This window comes from Pteropus vampyrus, unplaced genomic scaffold (assembly GCF_000151845.1).
Source record: "Pteropus vampyrus isolate Shadow unplaced genomic scaffold, Pvam_2.0 Scaffold394, whole genome shotgun sequence".
Classification (NCBI taxonomy): Eukaryota; Metazoa; Chordata; class Mammalia; order Chiroptera; family Pteropodidae; genus Pteropus; species Pteropus vampyrus.
In genome coordinates, this window is record NW_011889175.1 from 920,952 (window position 1) to 941,397 (window position 20,446).

Consider the following 20,446-nt stretch of genomic DNA (forward strand, 5'->3'; position numbering starts at 1 on the left):
CTCTCCAGAGGCAGTTCTGAGGCCCATGGTCCCTAGTGTTCCAAGCCAGCATAGCCTCCTTCAGGTAGAAATAACCAAGCCTGGGCCACTGCAGTTCAGATTGGGGGAATCTTGAAGTAGGCCAGTGACCAAAAGAGTTTGATCTGGGACCCAGGCAGGCAGAGGTGCTCTGGAGATCAAGGGCCTAGTCCTTGCCTAGCTCTGCTGCCAGCTCTTCCTTCCTGGAACTCAGAGTCTTCTATTCTAGTTTTCTCCACTGCCTCGCCTCCTATCCCTCCTGTGGTCTGGCTTCAGGCTGTCCCCACCATGTCCCAGAAACATCCCTCACCTAGTAGCCTTCTCCTTGACTCCAGCAGACACTCCTCAGCCTTGACAAATCTGAAGTCTCTATGGCAGCAGGTGGGGATTCTCCTAGCTTCCAAATCTCCTGGTTTTCCTCCTCTCTCTTTGAGCTGTTCCTTTTCTGGTTAGTGTCCTTCAGGACCTCACTCTGGGCTACGTCACCCACTCCCATCTGTCCATTAGCCTCGACCCTCTGCTGAACTCAAAACTATAGATCCAGCTATTGAGGACACACTCTCTCCTTGGATGTTCTGCAGGAACATCAAGATGAACCTGTCCTGAATAGAGCAAGCACTTTACCTTCTCCAGGCTCGTGTCTCAGCAGGAAGCCTCACCCTCCATCCACCGAGCAAAGGAAGAAATTCTGAAGAAATTCTCTCTCCTCATCCAGTGTCTCCAGGCTTGTTATCCTTCCCCCTAAATGGCTCCCTGTGCTCACCCCTTCCATCTCTGCTGCCACTGTCTCAGCCTGGGCCACTGTCCCCTCTCTCTCTGCATCCTCACCAGTCTTCCAGCTCCCACTCCCAAAACCCTTTAAAGGCTTCTCACTGGCCTTAGAATAAAATCCAAACTCTGTAAAATGGCTTACCAGACCCCATGCTCTCTGCCTTCCCCACTCACCAACCAGTCTCTCTGCAAATCCACCAACTCCTAGATCCAATCCGACTTTCTGTTCTTCTAACACCCCTCTTACCTTCCTTAAGACCTCACCTGAGGCTGGCTATGCCCAGGACATTGCCCTTCTCTCAGCCCCCTCACCCTTTCCGCTACTCACACTCATATCTCTCTCTGGGTTAGGCCCCTGCTCAGTGCTCTCACAACTCCTTGTATTTTTCAAATCAAGAAACAGGTAATTTTTTATTACTGTTGCTTAATATTCAGAGTCCTACACTGAGTGTGAATTGGGGGCAGGCAGGATTTGCCACAGTATTTGCAGTACCCAAGATGATGCCTAAGACACAGCAAGTGCCTTATGAGTGATTGTTCAATGAGCCAAGAGGTAAGGGCTGGCCCAAAGCCTCTCTTCAGGGGTGGTTGAGGGTGAGGGTGAGGCCAACTTCTGCAGCAGGTCAGCCACATACTCTGTCTCTGAATCCCCAGTGACATCTCAACAGGCAAGGTGAGTGCTTGTCTGCCTCCTGTAGAAAGCAGTCAACACTACTCGGCAGCTCAGCTAAGTTGTAAATGTGGTCTCAGAGTCCTGTGGATGGTCAGGAGGTCAGCAGTAGCAGCAGAGGGGACCCTAGGGTCATCCAGGTGCCCCAAATCCTGGCTGGGCAATTGGCCGACTGCCCCTTTGGTACTCAGCCTAGGCCAGGCCGCCATCAGGATTCGCTAGGCCCAGCAAGTCCTCTGCCAGGCTGGTGAGCTCATTTTCCTCCAGCGCCTCCACCAGGCGCTGCAGCGTGGCGCGGCGGCCCTCCGCCTGCACAAAGCGCCGCAGAAGCTGGAAGGCCTGCTCATACAGCCCCTCGCGTTCATACTCATAGGCCAGGGCTTCGAGCGCCGGGTCCCGCAGCGCACGACAACTACGCTGCAGGGAGCGCCCCACCTTGCGCCATTTGAGGCCCACGGAGCGCGCGAACATCTGTTGGTCCTGAAGGTTTAGCGGCCGGTTCACTGTGGGCGGAGTGGGAAGCAGAGTGAACTCAGGAAGCCCCAGAGCCGGGACCCTTCCAAACCCGCCCCACGATTTCCCGGCCCAGACCTCTCTCCTCCCCCAACTCCATCACCCCGGTGACTCCGCCTCTCCGCACAAGCCTCACCTACGGGCTGACCCTGGAATAGAAAAGTCTGGCCAGGTGGCGGCGGCAGTGGCTTCTCCTTCGACAGAGAGGGGGCCAGGGAGTTCGAAGGGGTTGGAGCGACCTCCACGTCTCCACCCTGGCCCCCCGGACCGCACGTCAGATTCCGGAGCGCAGCCTCCAACTCAGCGAGTTCCTCGTCCCGGAGCCGGTCGGGCTAGGGAGGGGAGTGCGGCGTCGGTGGAGGTCTTAGCCGCGGATCCCCGCCCCACCCAGCCCTGGCCCCAGCCCGGCCGCACTTTATGAGCGAAGATGCAACTCAAACAGCGCTCTTCATCCATCAGCAAGTCATCCAGCAGCTCCGCACCGGCGCGCAGCTCCAGTTGCAACTGCACCGAGCGCAGAGCCAGCGCCGCAGCCAAGCCGACTTCCAGCGAAGTGCGCAGCGCCCCCTCGCGGTAGGCGTGGATGAAGCGGCTGCAGGGCTGGCGCCCGCAGAAACGCAACTGCAGGATCAACTGCCGATCGCTGCGGTGGATCTTGAGCATCTGCAGCACGTCCGGGCTCCCGCTCTCTGCGGAGGCGGGCAGTCAGGCTCCAGATGGTCCCCATGCGGGGCCATTCTCCAAACGGCCGGGGAAGGAGTGAAGCCCACGGTCAGACCTGAAGCCATGGGGATTATCCCCAGAGCTCTCAGCAGGGAAAATCGGTATGCGAATAGCAACAACTCAGAATAGAGGCCAGGACCTATCGCAGGGCGCATCCTAAGATGGAGTGGGTGCCACCATAGCCCCACCCCCGGAGCCCCAAATTAAGGTGGGAAAAAGGGGCGTTGGGGAGAAACTTTGCAGCACCGAGTGGGACATATGCCCTGGGCAGCCAAGCTCTCTGAGTAGGCGGCTGGTGAGACTGGGGAGAATGGGAGGTCTCAGATCTTTGGCCTCCACAAAGTGTGGCTCTGGCTACCCTGGAAAGAGAAGGGCTCTGGGGCCAGGGCGCGATCCCCCAATTGGCATCAGCCTCCTGTTGCCTCTGCCCTGACATGGGAAAAGGAGACCTGAAAGGTAGGTACTGGAAAGGGGTCTTGGGCAAGGAGTGCTGCAGTAAGAGAGGAAAAGAGGAGAGAAATGTGCAATTAGTAGAAAGCAGTGAGCCAACTGGTCTGGGGCATGGGGATCATCGAGCAGGAGAACGTTAGTGCACACATAGGTGGATCATACACAGACCCGGGAACACATGTCTACATCCAAGAGCACACACGCGAAACAGAGAAGACAGTTTATGAAACCGGTGGTGAACCTCCTCTTCCCCACCCTCATCAATTTTCCATAACACAGTGGTTAAGTACAGGCCCATAGTGTTGAAGAAGTAGGGCTGGCCCAGAAAAGTTACCCAGGCCATCCCTTCCTCTCCAAGTGCCCACCCAACCACGCACCTGCCAATGCAGTCCGCAGAGCCCTGTACACCGCCATCTTCTGCTGGGGGTGAGCGTAGGCATCCGATAGGACCACCTTGTCCAAAGAGGGCTCCACAAACAAGTATGCACTGCCTACCCATTCTTCGGGCCCATTTGGCCCAGCCGCCATCTTGCCTCCTGGAGATGCAGATAGGCATCCTGATTACCTCAAACCCAGCCCCAGAAACACATCCAGCCCCACATGGTCCAGCTGTCCCTTCTTCAGCTGGTACTCAGCTGTCCACTCAGCCTGCACACTTGTGAGGGGAAGTTGATCATCCCACAGACAGCCGCTTGTGTGTCTGGCTCTGCACAGCCCAGCCCAGCCCAGCTCAGCCCAAAATTGTAGTGAGGAACCCAGGGTCATAGTGTTGGGAGAAGGCGGTACTGTCCTGTAGTAGAAGCAGAGAGAAGTTGTGCCCCCCCCCCCCGTAGGTCAGGTGTCTCTTACCAAAGCTGACAAAAGACATCTTCATCTTGAATGGTGCCCATGCCCCACAGCCAACTAGACCCATGTCCTGGTATGTCCTCAGCTTAAACTTGAGCCCCCAGGATCCCTATGGGACTACAGCCCTCCCTCCTCATAGCAGTTTTCTCACCTGGATTCCTACCCTACATCCTGGCTTTTCACTTCAAAGGACACCTGTAGTTTGCACCTGCCCAGCTTCTCTTCCACTGACTGACATTTAGGGCCTTCCCTCTACCCTATTCTCAATTCACGTGCCTCTTGGGATAACTAAGCCCTACTCCTAGCTCCAGGTGTGGGCATATGAAACAGGTCCCGCTAATCTACATATTCCATTCACCTTTCTGCAGTCAAATGCTCTGCCACTGAACTATACCTCCTCCATTCACCTTTCTGAAATGATTAGTTTAGAGTTGGGTAGATTCAAGTTGGACAAATTAGAATCAACCTGCAACTTTGGCTGGACCAATAGGGAAGAGGAACTAGTTTTCCTACCCTTGGGGGTGAGCTGAAAAGAAGGGTAGGTCTTTATTGCCACTGCTTAGGAAGAGCCTGGCTCAGAATGAAACTGAAACAGAAGGAAACAAGGCCCAGAGATGAAGAGGTGCTCCTAACCACACTATGCCCCTGGCTCTAGCTGCACCCTGGACTTTTCAGTTATGTGAGCTAAATTATTCCTTTTCTTTCTAAAGTCTTTGGAGCTGGACTCTTGTCTTATGAAACTCAATGTTCTATTACAGATTCCTTCCCTGTCCAGACAGAGTCAGGACCCCTTGGCACTAGTATCTCCCCCATCTATCTTCTGACATTCCTAGCAAGGGGGCAAAATTCCCAGCCAGGGAACCACTGCACTGACCCTCAGTTCAGTGGCCTCCCATGAGGCAGCAAGTGGGGAACTGCCCTTCCTCTTCCTCCCCACCTCATCTGAGGCAACATCTCACCCTTTCGCAGAAACATGGGTTCAAGACCCCATCTTCTGCCCCATCAGCCACACTTCTTTACTCTCTGGTCTTTGGCATTTACTTTTGGGCTAGGAGGGGTGCTGAGCCCTAGCTGTGAGCACCCTGTACATCACTGCTCTGGGAAGGACAGGCTGGGGCAGCCACAGCTGGCACCCATTTACATGAGGGACAAGGAATCTCAGGGGAGGGATGCCAGAAGGAGCCAGGACCATAGCCTCGAATATTTTAGGGGAGGTAGTGGGGATCCTGAACTCAAAGCAGAGGCTGTGTTTTAGATCTGTCCCCAGACCCCAACCAGAGAGCCAAAGCTGGAACAATAATTGGGCAAGGGCCTTCCAGCATCATCCAGACCTGACAAAAGGAATGATAACCTGTGACGGTCCTACCCTGAACACAGGGGACATGTCTCCTCTCAACCCCCGCCCCCCACCACCAATAACTTTTTGGTAGAAAACATTAATACTTGTGTATTTACCCAAAACAATAGTCTATGGGGGTAGGAGGAGATTGGGGGGATTTTAACTTTATTGTATTTAACATATCCTACTTTATGTAAAATAGACACATTTCCTTTCTTTAAAAAGGCAAACTGTTTTTTTTAAAAAACAAAAACAAAACAAAAATGGGGTGAGACTATGTAGGTGACAAGTAAAACCAAGAGTGGTAGGGAAACAAGTGTGGAGCCCTGGGGGAATGGTTTAGGGGGTAGAAAAGTGTAGAAACCTGCCCTGGAAACGTTTCCTCTATCATGTCTTCTTAGCCCGCTTGCTTGAGGGTGCTGACCCGATGGATGTAGTCCCGTGGCAAGGGATGGAAATGGGGTGCGGGAGGGGGCCAGAGTCTGGCCAGCACGCCTGTCAGGAGGCACTGAAAACCTGGAGGAGGGGGAATGCTCCATCATACTCACTAGGACTGGGCAAGTGGGAGAAGTCAAACACGTCTGCTGGAGCCCTTGACTCCCATCATCTCTTTAGGAACTTCTTTCTATATGTCCTTCCACAGAAGCCCCTCCTCGGGAAGCGCGACGCCTCACCCACCCAGAGACCGCCTCCTGGAGACGCTTAGATGGGCTGGGGCTGAGGGACACGTGGGTGCCAACCCAAAAAATACCAGCAGAGGCCAGCGCCCCATTAACACAACCCAACAGTCCCCAGGCAGCCCCACCTTTGGCCCAGGGGGCTGCCACGGCTTGCGGGCGTGGGCCCTAGAAGACTGAAAGCCTGCGACTCCCAGCATTCTGGCAGGCGCGTACCCCACTGAGCTGAGCTTCCAAGCTTTTGAGGGGAGCTCCCCAGCCTCCCACTAGCCCACCTTCATGCTGGTGTTTCGCACGCGCAACTGACTGGGGTGGGCAAAAGGCCTCTGCTCACAGATTTATTCAGAGACAGACCCGCCCTCTCACCTGCAGAGCTCTGCGGCCTCTCGAAAGCCCTTAGATGGGACAAGGAACCTGCGGGGGCCAAGGTACGTACCCTCTCTCCGGCCTTCCACGGAAACAGCCCAATAGGCCGCCGCCACCACTTGGCCTGGGCAGCCGCAGATGACAACCGCGCCGCGCCTATGCTCCTGAACCGGGATCCACCTCTGCTCCCGCCAGCACCGAGAAGCCTACCCACCGTCTGCACTAACTTGGCCACCCCGGCCCGGCCCGATTCCCACGCCCGCCGGGCTCCAAAGGACTCTCGCTGCTTCCGGGTGTGCGCGGAGCGCAGGGGCGGCGCCCCAGCCCGAGCCTCCCAGTCCGCCCCGGCGTCCCGCCCCTCAGGCTCCCCTCGGCTCCTTCCCGCCCGCTCTCCTCCACCGCGAGTCCCCAGCCTCTGCGCAAAGCCCACCTGGTCCGCTGAGCAGGTAAGACACTGGCACCCGAGGCTAGACGGCAGGAAAATCTGCTCGCGGCAAGGGACTTCGGGAAAGTGAGGCTCTTACGAGGCCGTAGGTCTCCAGGGTGAGAGCTGCCCCGCTTCTTCTGCAGGCAGGAAACAGACGGACCGACAAGGGAGAGTCTCCTAGGGACCAGAATTTTCTGATGCCTTCTGGGGGGGTCGAGCTCGATGATCTTTGATCTCCGCAACTCTGACACTCAGAATGGGGTGCTGTTGGGTTCCAGGTTCAAGCCTGATCTAGGATATCTAAAGCCCCAGGATACACGCACAAATTACAGCAGAGACTGTTAGCCTGGAAAATATGAGAAAACAGAAAATTGGCAAGTGGTGTGAAATGTTATGTACTAAAATCTTCAAGCACCTTAAAATAAGATCGGCAACTTCAAAGAGGACGCACACTTTCCGACGCCTGCCCCCCGAAAGGCGGCGCTCGGGTGTGGATCTTGGGAATTCCAGCTGAGTCTAAACCGTCCAGCCGGCGCCTGGGCTTCTTGGGGGTCAGGATCGCAACTTGAATTCAGTGCTCCTCGGGCTCCAGAGCCCCAAGCTTTTCTGCCACCGGCATTTCAAGGGAAACACCCAAGACGTCCTTCCCCCGACCCCGCGAAGTGGAGGAAGGGATGGAACCAACCCAGTTAGGGCGGATTCGGCGGTGCCCCACCCGCGGCCCCGCTTCCTGATTGGTTCGTGACCCCTGCCAATTAAAACTCTCTAATGCTCTCACTCTATTAACCCTATCGTCACTCTCTAGTGACTGGCAGGGCTAGGACCGGGTTTCTCAACTTGGGACTAGTGCAGTCAAACGGCGCTTGTTGAAATTCAGATTTTCAGGCCACACTCCTTCTAGAGAGCCTGATTTAGTAGGTGGGCCAGTGGAATTTGTATTGCGAACAAGTGTCGGAGTGATTCTGCAGCTCCGCGCTGTCTGAGAAGCCTTCATTTCAGTGGTCCTACAGATGGGGCTTGGGCCCAGGTCTTCCTTGTACTCAGGGTGGAAGTTGGAAGGGAAGCAGTTCAGTGACACTTTTAATATTAGTCTGGGCAGCTCTGAGGGTGTGTATAGGGAGGCGGGGGAGGCAAGGTGGGCTCTCTGAGCCGGGGGCGGGGCCTGTGCAACCACCCTCCACTTCTCCAGGGAAGACTTTAGTAACTAGGAGAAATATCCGATAACATCGTCCAAAATCAGGGTATTCGGCTTTATCAACTTTGCGCATAGGTCTTGGTTGTGTTCTTTCTAATACTGCATAAAATGGGGATATTTTTCAACAAGTGATAACATAGTTTAAAGGAGAATCTTTCAGCATCCAGGGTTGACTTCGTGATCGCATAGGGCCCCATGCTTGGTTTAATAACTTGGTTAAACACTATACTGTCATTGACTTGAAATTCTGAATAATATTTTTAACAAAGAGCACCGCATTTTCATTTCGCACCAGGCTCCACAAATTATTAGCAGCTCCTGGTCCACAGCATTTCTACACATAGGCTCCGACGTTCTCAACACTCTGGTCTTCCTGAGCCCAGGGATATCCCTCTCTCTCCAGGCGGGAGCTGCTGGGAGCATCGGAGCCCCCACGCGGCAATGGTCCAGCCTGCAGAACTACCTGAGGAGGTGCTGGCACACATCTTTCGCCACCTACCCTTGCGTGACCGTGCTGCTGCAGCCAGGGTTTGCAGAGCCTGGGCTGCTGCTGCCACCTGCAGCTCCGTGTGGCACAACACGAACATCAGGTGAGCTGGCTTCACTCCTTCCTCCTGCCACCCTCCCGCCTTCTCCCTCTCTCCGTGGAGTCAGGGGTTAGGGAGATTCAATGACTCTTATAAAAAGCATATTAAAAAGCATAATCATTACTAACATTTCTTGATCGCCTACTGTGTAGCAACCATTGCTGTAGGTGCCTTATATAAATTAATAGGTAATATTATCTCCATCGCACAGATAGGAAATTGAGGCAGAGATATCTGACCACTTTTTGCAGGTCACTCAGCTAAGGAATGGCAGAGGCAGAATGTGAACTTGGCCATGCACCGCCTCATTAGAGACCATTGAGAAAGCCCGGCTTCTAAATATCATTGGCTCTCCCTGCCAGGGTTTCAACTTGTTGCAGAGGCATCTGAAGTTTTCTATTTAAAGGGATAGAGTGGGAGTTCCCTCCTAGCATTAGCGGCTACCTTGGAGCAACCAAGGCATGGTCGGGACAGGGAGTTGTGTTGGTAGGGGGCATAAAGAGGAGATGGTATCTGGCACCCAGGCTGAGGTGCCAGATGCCTTTTCTCCACCGCTCAAACCTCAAGTTGCGACTTTGAGCGAGAAGACATGCTGCTACCATATCTATCCGCCTGCCTGGACCACGTTCACAACCTACGGCTGGAATTTGAGCCGTCGAAGGAGTCAAGCCGCCGGGCAGCCACGGAGTTGTTGATCGCACTGGCGGGCCGTTCCCCAGGGCTTCGAGGCCTGCGCTTGGAGTGCCGTGGAGAGAAGCCATTCTTCGATGCGGGCTGGGACGTCCTGGACGCAGTGCACGGCATCTGCCAGGCTGCCCATGCACTGCATCACCTTGACCTGCGGCGATTGCCCTTCACGCTGGATGACGCGCTAGTGCTGCAGGCGGCACGTGGCTGCCCTGAGCTCCGCAGCCTTTTCCTAAACAACGGTACGCTGGTGGGCAGCATAGGGCCGGGCTCGGTGCTCCACCTACTAGAAGCCTGCCCACGTCTGAGCGTCCTGGGCCTGCACCTGGCCAGCCTGTCGCGCACGGCCCTCGAGGCGCTGGCGGCGTCGGACCGCGCTCCTTTCAAGCTCCTGGCCCTGCGATGCGCGTGCCCAGAGGACATACGCGCACCCCCATTGCCGAACGAAGCCTGGGAGGCGTTGCGCCGCCGCCACCCTGGACTGGCCGTGGAGCTGGAGCTGGAACCGGCACTGCCGGCCGAGAACGTGACACGTATCCTGCAGTCTGCTGTGCCCGTGGCTACGCTGCGCCTCTGCATCTCTGGGGACACTGTAGGTCCTGTGCGCTTCGCAGCGCTGCATTACGCCGCAACGTTGCGCGTGCTCGAGGTGCGCGCCGCCGCCTCCGCCGACCTGGATGCCGCACTGGAGTTGTTGGCGGCGCGCTGCACCCGCCTGCGCGAAGTGCACTGCTTCTGCGTAGTGCGACCCTCCGTCCTGCAAGCCTTCCTCGCTCAGTGCCCGCGCTTGCGCAGCTACACGCTCAAACTAACACGGGAGCCGCATCCCTGGCGGCCCATGCTTGTGGCGTGATGGGGCTAACGTGCCACCCCTCCCCAGCAGACAGGTGACCTCTGAGATTTTGGGTGGGTTTGCCGACGCACACGCCAACTGCTAATCCGTTCCTTCAGAACTCTGTTGCCCCTTGTACCTCTCGGAGATTGGGGGCGCCCTGAGTCCGCTCTGTGCTCTCAACATCTGCAGACGCCCGCTGCCCGGTACTGGGATCACCGTCCTTCAGCCTACCCACTCTGCAAACACTGTTAACTCCGCGGCCCCGGCGTGGGGTGGGAGGGGAGGGCACAGGTGCAGGCTAGGCCTCAGGGGTGAGTGTGAAATAAATCCTGTAGTACCTCTCCTAATTGTGAAAGACCCGATCGGCTCTGGAGAGGGAGGGCGGAGGCGGGAAGAGCCGTCTGGGCAGGGATGTAAGAGACGGAGACCTCGAGATCTGGTGCACTGATGCGGCTACGGGAGTCGGGGGCGGGGCACTGCGCATCCTTGGAATGACGACGCCCTAGGGTTCGGAGGGAGGGTGTCCGCTTCTCCTCAGCCCCCTTCCTTCCCTGCTCCTCTCTGCTGGCTCTAGCCCAGACTTCATTGTGCCCACGGCTTTCTCAGCCCACACCAGGACTTTCTCAGCCCACACCAGGCCGCGCGCGGGCTGTTTCTCCCGAAGAACCACGTGGGAAACAGTGGGCCTGAGAAGGATGGAATTCGAACTCCGGTCTCGCTCCCCACTGCACTCCTTCACAAACATCCGATCCCAGCCTGCCCTTTCGGTCTGGTGGTGCTGCGGCCAGGATTTGAGCCCCGCCCCGCGGGTTCGCACGTGGCCCCCACCTGACCCCGCGCGCGGAGAGGCGGAGTAGCGCGGGGCGGGTGGCAAACACAGCACTTTCTGCGGCTTTGACAAGCCCGCGGCGGCGGGGCGGAGCGCTTAGCCGGGCCGAGACTGCGCCATGCAGGAAGCGCCAGCCGCGCTGCCCACGGAGCCGGGCCCCAGCCCCGTGCCTGCCTTCCTCGGCAAGCTGTGGGCGCTGGTGGGCGACCCTGGCACCGACCACCTGATCCGCTGGAGCCCGGTGAGGGCTGGGGCCCTTCGATTCCCCCAGTGGTACCCGGGATCTCTTCAAGTCAGTGAACATCCACGCCCACCCAACCCCCTTCCGGGACTGGGCTGTGGGTCCCTCGATTCAACCGTCCAGGATAGTTTATCTTGAAGGGGGTGTGTGAGATAGAGGTTAGGCGACTTCCTCCGGGCAGAGGAAAGGATAGGAGCCTTCTGGAGACCCAGAGCCTAGACTTAGAGGGATCTTTGTTGTTATTTAGTTCCCACTCCCACCTCATCAGACAGATCGGAAAACAGAGACCAGAAGAGAAGGGCTGGGTCTGATTCTAGCTCAGGTTACGCGGGTCTGGGACTCATTCCAGGCTGGAACCCAGATCTGACCTATGCTCCTCCTCTCCGAGAACGGAGCACGGAGTCTGAGTCGGGCTGGTCGCCCCAGGCTAGGGATCAGAGCTGGTTCTAGTCCGGCCTCCTCTCCTGTCCCCATGAGCGACGGGCTGGGTCCCCAGAGTGAGTGCGAGTGTGTGTGTGCGCTCTCCAGAGCGCGGGCCGGGCGGTGGGCGGGCACCTCTCACGGTGTTGTCCGGCCTCCGCCTGCACCGTGGGTGGGAGGGCGGCGTTCTTGGCAGAGCGGGACCAGTTTCCTCGTAAGCGACCAGAGCCGCTTCGCCAAGGAAGTGCTACCCCAGTACTTTAAGCACAGCAACATGGCAAGCTTTGTGAGGCAACTCAACATGTGTGAGTCCCTAGGGCTGGGCGGAAAGCCAGGGTGGGTGACTTGGTGTTCTGGGATGGGGAAATTTAACACCCCCACCTCCCCCAACTCCCTAGACGGTTTTCGGAAGGTGGTGAGCATTGAGCAGGGCGGCCTGCTCAGGCCTGAGCGCGACCACGTCGAGTTCCAGCACCCGAGCTTCGTGCGCGGCCGCGAGCAACTACTGGAACGCGTGCGGCGCAAGGTGGAGTAGCTTGTGGGAACCAGCAAACTCGGGAGGGGGGGTGTTGGGACGGCTGGTCCTGTTCTATGAGACTCAGGCCCGACGGTGTTTCCCACTTGCAGGTGCCTGCGCTGCGCAGCGACGACGGCCGCTGGCGCCCCGAGGACCTGGGCCGGCTGCTGGGCGAGGTGCAGGCTTTGCGGGGAGTGCAGGAGAGCACCGAGGCGCGGCTGCGGGAACTCAGGCAGTGCGGGGGAGGGGGCGGAGGAGGGTGGGGAGGACGGGGGCTTTGGGCGAGAGGACACTGGCTGCCAGGCGGTTCCAGGCGGCTCCTTCCTCTCTCAAGCCTTGAGGCTTCCATCCTGACTAATGGGCTGAGCTGTGGAATTCTCTTCTCTAAGGATGGATGATCATCCCAGTAGTCTTGGGTTGAGGTCTGCCATTCTGTGGGGGGTGGTGACCGGGAGAACTCTCAGATGCCTCAGCACCCTCCCACACCTTCCCCCAGGCAGAACGAGATCTTATGGAGGGAGGTGGTGACGCTGCGGCAGAGCCATGGTCAGCAGCACCGGGTCATCAGCAAGGTGTTCCTCTCCCTACACCCCACTTTCTCCACTCCTGAACACCCCCTTTCCCAGTTCTCTAATCCACCTGGAAGACGAGGTCCAAAGGATGAATTAACCCTTTGCTTCCTCTTCAGCTGATCCAGTGCCTCTTTGGGCCACTTCAGGCGGGGTCGAGCAGCACAGGAGCTAAGAGAAAGCTGTGAGTGAGAAAGCCAGGGATACTCACCCACCCTACCCAGCCTTTCAGCACCCTTCCTGCTGGAGGCACCATACAGGGACTCCTCTTTCAGAAACTCTTTCATCAAGAATCTTCATTCTTTCCCTCTGTACCAGTCTTCCTCGTCCCATGGCCATCTCCCCAAGAATCCCCTTCCAGGACTTTTTCCCTCTTCTCCCAACTTCATCAAAACTCTCACTCTCAGATCCCTCAGTTACAGAACTCTATCCCCAAATTTCCACCCCAGCAGCCCCTACCCCCTGACCCCAAAGCATCCCTATATCAGAGGGTCTGGGATTCAAACCATGCTCCCTCCCTCCTCTCTCTACCCCCAAAGGGCCCCCATCTCTGGGGGGAGCCCCTTCTGCCTCCAGCATGTGACTGATGCCCTGGCAACAGGCCTCAGCTCTGCTGACTTGGCTGCTGGGGCCTGTGGGAGGGAGGTGGTGCAGGCTGAGGGGCATGGGAGATGAACCTGCCCAGCCCCCTGCTGTGCCCCTCCACCTTGCACAGATCCCTTATGCTGGATGAGGGGAGCTCATGCCCAACACCGGCCAAATTCAGTGCCTGCGCCCTACCTGGTGCCCTCCTGCAGGACCCCTACTTTATCCAGTCGGTAGGTTTTGCTTCTCTTCCCATCCCTAGGGCACTGCTGGGCTTATGGAGAGCCTATTCCTTTTCCCCATTCCCCCCAAAGAAGAGAAGATGGAGGCCAGGCTTACCCCCCCCCCCCACCCCCTCCACCCCCACCACACACATACACCAGACCAGACTCCCTAGCACGAACTGCAAACCTTCCCCCTTAGACCTGGTCCATGCAGGCACTGGTTGGATTCTGGCTTACCTCGTGGCTTCAGGTAAAGGACTGGGCCTACCTATTCTACTTACAGCCCCTCCCAGAGACCACCTTGGGCCTCAGCAGTCCTCACAGGGCCAGGGGCCCCATAATCTCTGACATTCCAGAAGACTCTTCATCCCCTGAAGGGACGAGGCTTTCTCCCTCCAGTGGTGGCAGGAGGTAAGGGAGACAGACAGGGGCTGCACTCTGGGGAGCCTGTGGGGGAGGGCCTGGCAGCCCAGATGGCTGTGTGGGTAGGGGAGAGGTCAGTGCCAGGGTCTGGTTGAAGCTTTTCTCTGGTGCAGGGAGAAGGGCCTGGCACTGCTCAAAGAAGAGCCGGCCAGCCCAGGGGGGGAAGGCGAGGCTGGGCTGGCCTTGGCCCCAAACGAGTGTGACTTCTGCGTGACAGCCCCCCCACCGCTGCCTGTGGCTGTGGTGCAGGCCATCCTGGAAGGGAAAGGGAGCTTCAGCCCTGAGGGGCCCAGGAATGCCCAACAGCCTGAACCAAGAGGTCCCAGGGAGGTACCTGACAGGTGAGCAGAGACTCTTGACTCTTGACTCTTAGCCCTGTGGGCCACTTTTGCAGTTAGACTAGCACTAACTAGGCCCCTGAAACTTCAGCCTTGTCTGCCCACTTGATGGCTGAGGGGAATGTTGGGCACCATAATCTGACCTGATTTCTCAGAGTTGCTTTAAGGAGTACCAGCATCAGAGGTCCTGGAAAGTGGAAACATCTCTGTGGTAGGGCTCAGTTCATTGGGGTGGTTGTAAAGACTGTAAAGTACACAACAGTTTAAGAAGCACTGGTATTGAAAATTGTATAGGGAAGGGACACATCCCAAGACTCCATCTCCATAACCCGAACTTCAGCCAAAAGTAGGAGGTGGAGGCACTCTTATGTGCCCATCTATGTGTGTGTGCATGGAAGGGGGGAGCCTTCTAGCATTTTCTAGATATTGTCAGATTTAGATCCTGATGTATCCAGGTTCCTTAGAAACCTAATTGGGGGATGGGGGTGGTGTGCTAGAGGCCAACAGCAGTTCTCTGTGCACAGGGGGCCTCTGGGCCTGGAGAGGGGGGGCCGGAGCCCAGAGAGTCTGCTGCCTCCAATGCTACTTCGAGCCCTCCCTGAAAGTGTGGAGCCTGCAGGGTCCCTGGATGTGAGTACACCTGCAGCAGGGCAGAGGCATGGGGCTTGGTGGGGTCCAGCTGTTTGCGCAGCCCAGGGAAGGCACCATTGACCTGGAGCTCCCCCCAGGTGCTGGGCCCCAGCCTCCAAGGAAGGGAATGGACCCTGATGGACTTGGACATGGAGCTGTCCCTGGTAAGATAAGGGTGGGGAGGGCAGGGCATTAGGGGGTTAGGAGTTGCTGAGGCAAGCCCTTTGGTCCATGGCTGTTCTCTCTCAGCCAGTGCCTCAGCTCTCCTCCCCAGCTGCTTCCTGGGGTTCTCCCATGCAGATGCAGCCCTTGGTTCCAGAGAAGGGTGAGACTGAGCTGACAGTCAAAGGGTTAAATTCTCCAAGCCCAGGTAATAGTTGTGGTGACTTGGACCTGGGGGAGACCTTGATTGGACTGAGTTACCATGATTGGATGGGCTGGGTGGTTTGTGTTTTGAAGGACGAGTTCAGCTGCCCTGCAGAGAGCTACTTAAGCCACCCATCCCCTCACCACTGGATGAGAGTGGGGAGGTTGAGAATAGATGTTTCTTCCTAACTACTAGAGGGAGGGCAAGGCAGGTGAAGCTTTCCTTTCCCAAAGAAAGGAGAGGAAACTGTTTCTCCCTGCTGAGCACGGTCTCACTCCTCCTAGGGAAGGACTCAGCCCTTGGGGCACCCCTCCTGCTGGACATCCAAGCACCTTTGGGAGGCCCAGCTCTTGGCCTGCCTGGAGCTTTAACCATTTACAGCACCCCTGAGAGTGGAGCCTCCTACCTGGGGCCTGGGGCTGATCCCTCCCCCTGAGACCTTCTTCACTCAGAAGCAGCTTGGCTGAGGGGGCTGGCCTGCAGCCCCACGCCCTTCCTTCTTGGCTTCCCCGCGCCCCCTGGTGGAGGCTGAGCCAAGATCCTGCTACTCAGCAGCCCCTTTCCATTACGAAGTCCAGCACATAAACCGCATTTTTTTTCTGTGTTTCTGGTCTCTTTTCTCTACCGACCAGGGAGCACAGAAGTCATGGGTGGTGGGTGGTGGTGGGTGACTTTGCATTTGTAGAAGCATCCTGATCCTAGGGCTTTAATGAGGAAACCCTTAGAGAGTGGAGTACTTGGGGAGCCTGCTTCTAGTTCTCCTGCTTAGGCCTGGATTCTCCAGCCCAGATTCAGAGCTGTGGCCACTGCAACCTCCGGGAAGTGGAGGCTCTGGGGGGGTCACACCCCGCTCCGCAATGCATCGGCTCTATGATCCTCAGTAAACTGGTCCACTTCTCTGAGCCTTATCTGTGACAGGGAAAGGGGGGTCGACGAGAATCTAGGGATAAAGCGCCTGAGAATTGCCAGGCCAGAGTGGGCGCTGGGTACTAAGGGCCGCAACGCCCGCTTGCTGACTCATCCGGCGCGCCCGGTGTGGGGAGGGAAAGCGAACTACGTGTATGAGCCCAAGCGTTGCGGGGCCTCCAGCAGCCTGCCTCCGTGCAGAGAAGTACTCCCGCTCTCCCCCACCACCTCCCGGTCCCACCCCTTCCCAGTTCCCGGCAGCCCTGGCAGCCCCGCCCTCACCACAGCTGCTGTTCCCACCCCCACCCTGCCCAGCCCTTTCTGCCTTGTCATCTCCTACCCTGGCGAGGCTAGACCCGTGAGTGGGGCCGCCCAGAGCGCATCGGACAGGGAGCCCCACCCCACCCGGCTGGGGGAGGGAAAAGAAACAGATTAGGCAGAATCCGCGCCCCCCACCAACGCTCTCCAAGGAGGTCTGTGAGCCCCGCCCCTCAGCAGGACTCTAACTGTGGGACTCGGTGGAGGGGAGATAAGAGCAGCCTGTGGTCGCACCTGCACAAAGGCTCTCTAACAACAGAGCTGGTGCAGCCAAGTGGGGAGTGGGGCCTAGACCTCCCTCTGAGCCTTGAACCTGGAGCTGCCTGGTACCCCAGGAAGGATCTGGCCTGTGACCCTTGAAGGACTGGCCGCGACATAAGTTCGGTACGGTATTTATTTCTGAGCATTGAGTCTCAGAGGGAGAGCCCAGACCAGCTCTGGGGGATTCTGTGCCCAAGACAGGACAAAGGATAGGAGTTTGGATAATGGGAGGAGGAGGCTAACATAAAAATAACTTGGGGAGGAATGAAGGAGAATGAGGGACCAATTTGACCTGTCCCCTCCCTCTCTGTACCTTTACAAGAGTAGATTTTGTCCCCTCTCATCTTGCACCCGTGATTTGGGGACAATCTTTGGAAGCCTCAGCTGAAGAGGGCAGAAGGTCCGTGTGTACACAGTGCAGTGCTGAGGGTATATACTGTTTATTGGGGTATTAGGAGATGAAATGGAACCAGTCTGCCTATGACACACTCAGGCACTGGGATGGACAAGGGGACATTTGAGTCTTGTAGGATGAGCCCACAGCATGGAGGAAGGAGGATATTCTAGGTTTAGGGAATAGCATATGCAAAAGTTCAGAAGTGCCAGGGGCTTTGTGAGTTCTCCCAGCTCTGAGTGGTGGAGGGAAATGAGGGAAAGCCTGGCTGTCCCAGGGTATGGGAGAGTGGCTAGGCCAGATAATCTGAATTCGCTCTGTTGGGCGGTAGGGAGCAGGGGACAGGTAGTTAGGGCTAACATTCTGCTTGGCAGGAGAACTCATTGTATTTCAGTATGGAATAAGTCAGATTACAGTTCTGCCAGGTGGTCTCTGAGCCTGTCTTCTCATCTGTAAAATGAGGACAATAAATTCTGCCTGGGGCCAATAAATTCTGTCTCTGAGCCTGTCTTCTCATCCGTAAAATGAGGACAATAAATTCTGTCAAAATCACTGCGGAGGTGATAAGATAGGAGAGGTACTCAGACTGTCATAGGAGATGGGATGATCATGGTGGGGTTGGGGTGATGCTGACAGAGTCTCAAATGAGAGGTGAAGGAGCAGCATTTGTCGCAGATAGGACATAAATGGAGAGGGAGGGGCAGGGGGTATTCCTAGTCACTGATCAGTGGCCTTGGGGGAAGAGCTGATTCTTCAATATGGCCAGGAGGGGTGAAATGACCAGGGAGGCATAGGATGACACCAGGTAGTAGTTAGAGAGACCTGAGAGGCAGTATGGGGACTATGACCAAATCCATTCTCCTAGACGTACAGCCAGGTAAGGAAATAGAGGAGGGACTCGAAAGGGAGGTGGAGACCAGGAGGGTGCTATGTGGACAAAACCAAGGCAGGAGGAGATGGGATGAGAGAGGGAGTGGTCCGGGCCTGACCTCTTTGCTCTTTAATGCCAGGAGCCTGGCTGCCTGGGTCAGGCCACTCAAGAGGGAATAGGTCATTGTTCTTAGTTGTCAATAAATGGACAAAGTGAATTAATTTCTGCCTTACACCTGCTGTTTGGTAGAGACAGGCTCTCAAAATGGGAGGATCAATGGGGGAAAACAGTAAAGTTCGGCAAGCATTTGTTGGTAGATTTTATGAGTTGTGCCCTGGGTACTTCAAGGTAAAGCAAGAGATGGCTGTCATTCCCAGGGCAGCAGGAAGACAGTTGGGTCTCAAGTGATGTAAGATTGTGGTCAGAGCTAGGACTCAAGAGAATTCAGGTATCCCTGCTCAGGTATTACGGAACTAGGAAGGGCCACTTGACTACATTAGAGTTACAACATGGTGGTGGCACTGATGGGGGCAGGGCAGAGTGTGCAGGGGCCAGGCTTCTCCTGGAAAGATGGACCTCAGGGTCAGGATAAGGGGTCTAGATTTCCTCTGGTATGTGAGAGGAGCAAGTGAGGCTCTCAGCACTTTGTGCTCTAGGTGTGGAGGAGATTCAGAGCTGTGTAGGGTCTAGGCTGAAGGTGAAAGGCTAGACTGTGAAAGTGGTGAGGATGATCGAGAATTATTCAGCAGATAGACTGGAAAGGACTTGACTGCAAGCTGGGTGTGGGGCTTTGCTGGTTATGGTGGATAAGCAAGTTTGGGAAAGAAGTTAGTTTGGATAAACTAGGTCTGAACAGATTGTGGAATGTGCAGGCAGCTGGGGCTCAGCAGGGAAGTCCTGGTTGGGGAGAATGGTCATAGAAAGGGTTTGGGGAGAGCAGAGGAGAGGAGTGGAGGGCCACAGCCAATGTTTAGGGATCTAAGGAGAAGCCTGAGGAGAAGATCCGACAGAATCTGGAGAGGCAAGAGTACAAGGAGTCCTGTACTGCGGAGCTGTACTGCTGCTGGGGTCAAGGGTGGGGGGGACCCGGCCCCCCACTACGTCTCTCCCACACCCTTAGGCAGTCCTCACTATGGGCAATGCGCAGGAAAGGCCGTCAGAGATGATTGACCGCGAACGGAAACGCCTGGTAGAAACGCTGCAGGGGGACTCTGGTCTGCTGCTGGATGCGCTGCTGGCGCGGGGCGTGCTCACCGGGCCTGAGTATGAGGCGTTGGACGCGCTGCCCGATGCCGAGCGCAGGGTGCGCCGCCTGCTGCTGCTGGTACAGAGCAAGGGCGAGGCTGCCTGCCAGGAGCTACTGCACTGCGCCCAGCGGACTGCGCGTACGCCGGACCCCGCCTGGGACTGGCAGCATGTCGGCACTGGTGAGCGCACGCTCAAGACGAGGACTAGGTCAGAGTAGGGGGCGTGACAGAGGCGGAGTTCTAATCTCTGCAGACGGGTGTTTGCAAGGGAAACTACAGAGGGGTAAATTGAGCCTAAGACATTCCCACCTCTGCCCCAGGCTACCGGGAACGCAGCTATGACCCTCCATGCCCTGGTCACCTGACGCCTGAGGCCGGCTCAGGGACCCCATGCCCTGGGCTGCCCAGAGTTTCACACTGTGAGACCGGAGGTCCTGAGGGCTCTGAGGCAGAGCAATTTGGAAGCCTGGAGGAGTCTGAGCCAGAGGTGGGAGCTGAGGCCTATGAAGGGGCTGAGCCAGAGTCGGGACACCAAATGGACCCAGAACCTGAGCCAGAGGCAGAACCAGAACTTGAAATGGAACCAGAGCCGGAGCCCAACCCAGAGCCAGAGTCTGACCCAGAGCCCGAGCCAGACATCGAGGCAGAAGATGAGTCTGAAGGTGTGAGACTGCCCAAACCTGGTGCCAGGTTGGTGGGAGGATGTGGCCCAGGAGGCAGAGGGCAAGCCCCACCTGACTGACCACTTTCCCCCTTCATGTCTAGATTCCTGAATGCCAGAGCACTGACAGGCCACTGCCTGCCCAAGCCGGATAAGACCTGAGATCCTGCCCTGGCAAGGTCGGGCGCCACCAAGGCTTGCCTGGCCCAGTATTCGCTGGAAGTGAATAAACTCCAGAGGGTCAGCCTGGGTTTTCTGTGATTCTGACTCTTTGTCCAGAAACTAGGGTGTTGATGTGCGCAGCCCTATGCTCCATAGCTCAGTTCCCAGCCCTATTCACCAATAGCTCAAGTCCATCCCTGAGGGACAAGGGCCTAACCTGGGCCCTTTTACCTTCCTGAACCATTGGAGGCATGTGTAGTCACCAGCCCTACTCCATGGAAACCCTGGGCCTGGCGCAGAGAGCCAGGGAAGGGGGATTTCTCTCCACTTGGGGAGAACTAGTGCTCACAGCCTTGGGAAGTGAGATTAGGAGAAAGAG

The 20,446-nt window shown here is 56.8% G+C and overlaps 4 protein-coding genes across 11 annotated transcripts; 3 read left to right on the plus strand and 1 right to left on the minus strand.

Moving 5' to 3' along the window:
* Positions 1–1,172: 1,172 nt before the first annotated feature.
* TRADD (TNFRSF1A associated via death domain) lies at positions 1,173–6,978 on the minus strand. 4 transcript variants are annotated; one of them, XM_023523534.1, is made up of 6 exons: positions 6,804–6,941; positions 5,879–6,047; positions 3,523–3,681; positions 2,387–2,661; positions 2,109–2,304; positions 1,173–1,962 (listed from the first exon to the last, which is right to left on the minus strand). In XM_023523534.1, exons 3-6 carry the CDS (start codon positions 3,671–3,673, stop codon positions 1,652–1,654), a joined length of 933 nt encoding a protein of 310 aa, XP_023379302.1. In that variant the 5' UTR covers positions 3,674–3,681; positions 5,879–6,047; positions 6,804–6,941; the 3' UTR covers positions 1,173–1,651. The 4 variants fall into 4 exon arrangements, with proteins under 4 accessions (XP_023379302.1, XP_023379303.1, XP_023379301.1 ...); XM_023523535.1 differs by lacking the exon at positions 6,804–6,941 and adding an exon at positions 6,444–6,653; XM_023523533.1 differs by lacking the exon at positions 5,879–6,047 and having other exon boundaries at positions 6,804–6,978.
* On the plus strand, positions 6,693–10,451 carry FBXL8 (F-box and leucine rich repeat protein 8). 3 transcript variants are annotated; one of them, XM_011380432.2, is made up of 3 exons: positions 6,693–6,819; positions 8,399–8,585; positions 9,150–10,451. In XM_011380432.2, exons 2-3 carry the CDS (start codon positions 8,437–8,439, stop codon positions 10,120–10,122), a joined length of 1,122 nt encoding a protein of 373 aa, XP_011378734.1. In that variant the 5' UTR covers positions 6,693–6,819; positions 8,399–8,436; the 3' UTR covers positions 10,123–10,451. The 3 variants fall into 3 exon arrangements, with proteins under 3 accessions (XP_011378734.1, XP_011378736.1, XP_011378737.1); XM_011380434.2 differs by lacking the exon at positions 6,693–6,819 and adding an exon at positions 7,411–7,537; XM_011380435.2 differs by lacking the exon at positions 6,693–6,819 and having other exon boundaries at positions 8,447–8,585; positions 8,834–10,451.
* Positions 10,452–10,583: 132 nt separating this feature from the next.
* Positions 10,584–15,851, plus strand: HSF4 (heat shock transcription factor 4). The gene is made up of 13 exons (XM_011380431.2): positions 10,584–11,174; positions 11,791–11,899; positions 11,993–12,120; positions 12,222–12,346; positions 12,608–12,683; positions 12,800–12,864; positions 13,396–13,498; positions 13,773–13,900; positions 14,026–14,253; positions 14,775–14,880; positions 14,979–15,044; positions 15,181–15,250; positions 15,532–15,851. Exons 1-13 carry the CDS (start codon positions 11,052–11,054, stop codon positions 15,681–15,683), a joined length of 1,479 nt encoding a protein of 492 aa, XP_011378733.1. The 5' UTR covers positions 10,584–11,051; the 3' UTR covers positions 15,684–15,851.
* A 596-nt stretch (positions 15,852–16,447) lies between these two features.
* On the plus strand, positions 16,448–20,166 carry NOL3 (nucleolar protein 3). Of its 3 annotated transcripts, none has more exons than XM_011380447.2 (4): positions 16,448–16,855; positions 19,122–19,424; positions 19,565–19,906; positions 20,010–20,166. In XM_011380447.2, the coding sequence occupies exons 2-4, from the start codon at positions 19,130–19,132 to the stop codon at positions 20,015–20,017; spliced, it is 645 nt and encodes a 214-aa protein (XP_011378749.1). In that variant the 5' UTR covers positions 16,448–16,855; positions 19,122–19,129; the 3' UTR covers positions 20,018–20,166. The 3 variants fall into 3 exon arrangements, with proteins under 3 accessions (XP_011378749.1, XP_011378750.1, XP_011378748.1); XM_011380448.2 differs by having other exon boundaries at positions 16,449–16,626; positions 19,118–19,424; XM_011380446.2 differs by having other exon boundaries at positions 16,450–16,855; positions 19,118–19,424.
* Positions 20,167–20,446: the final 280 nt, after the last annotated feature.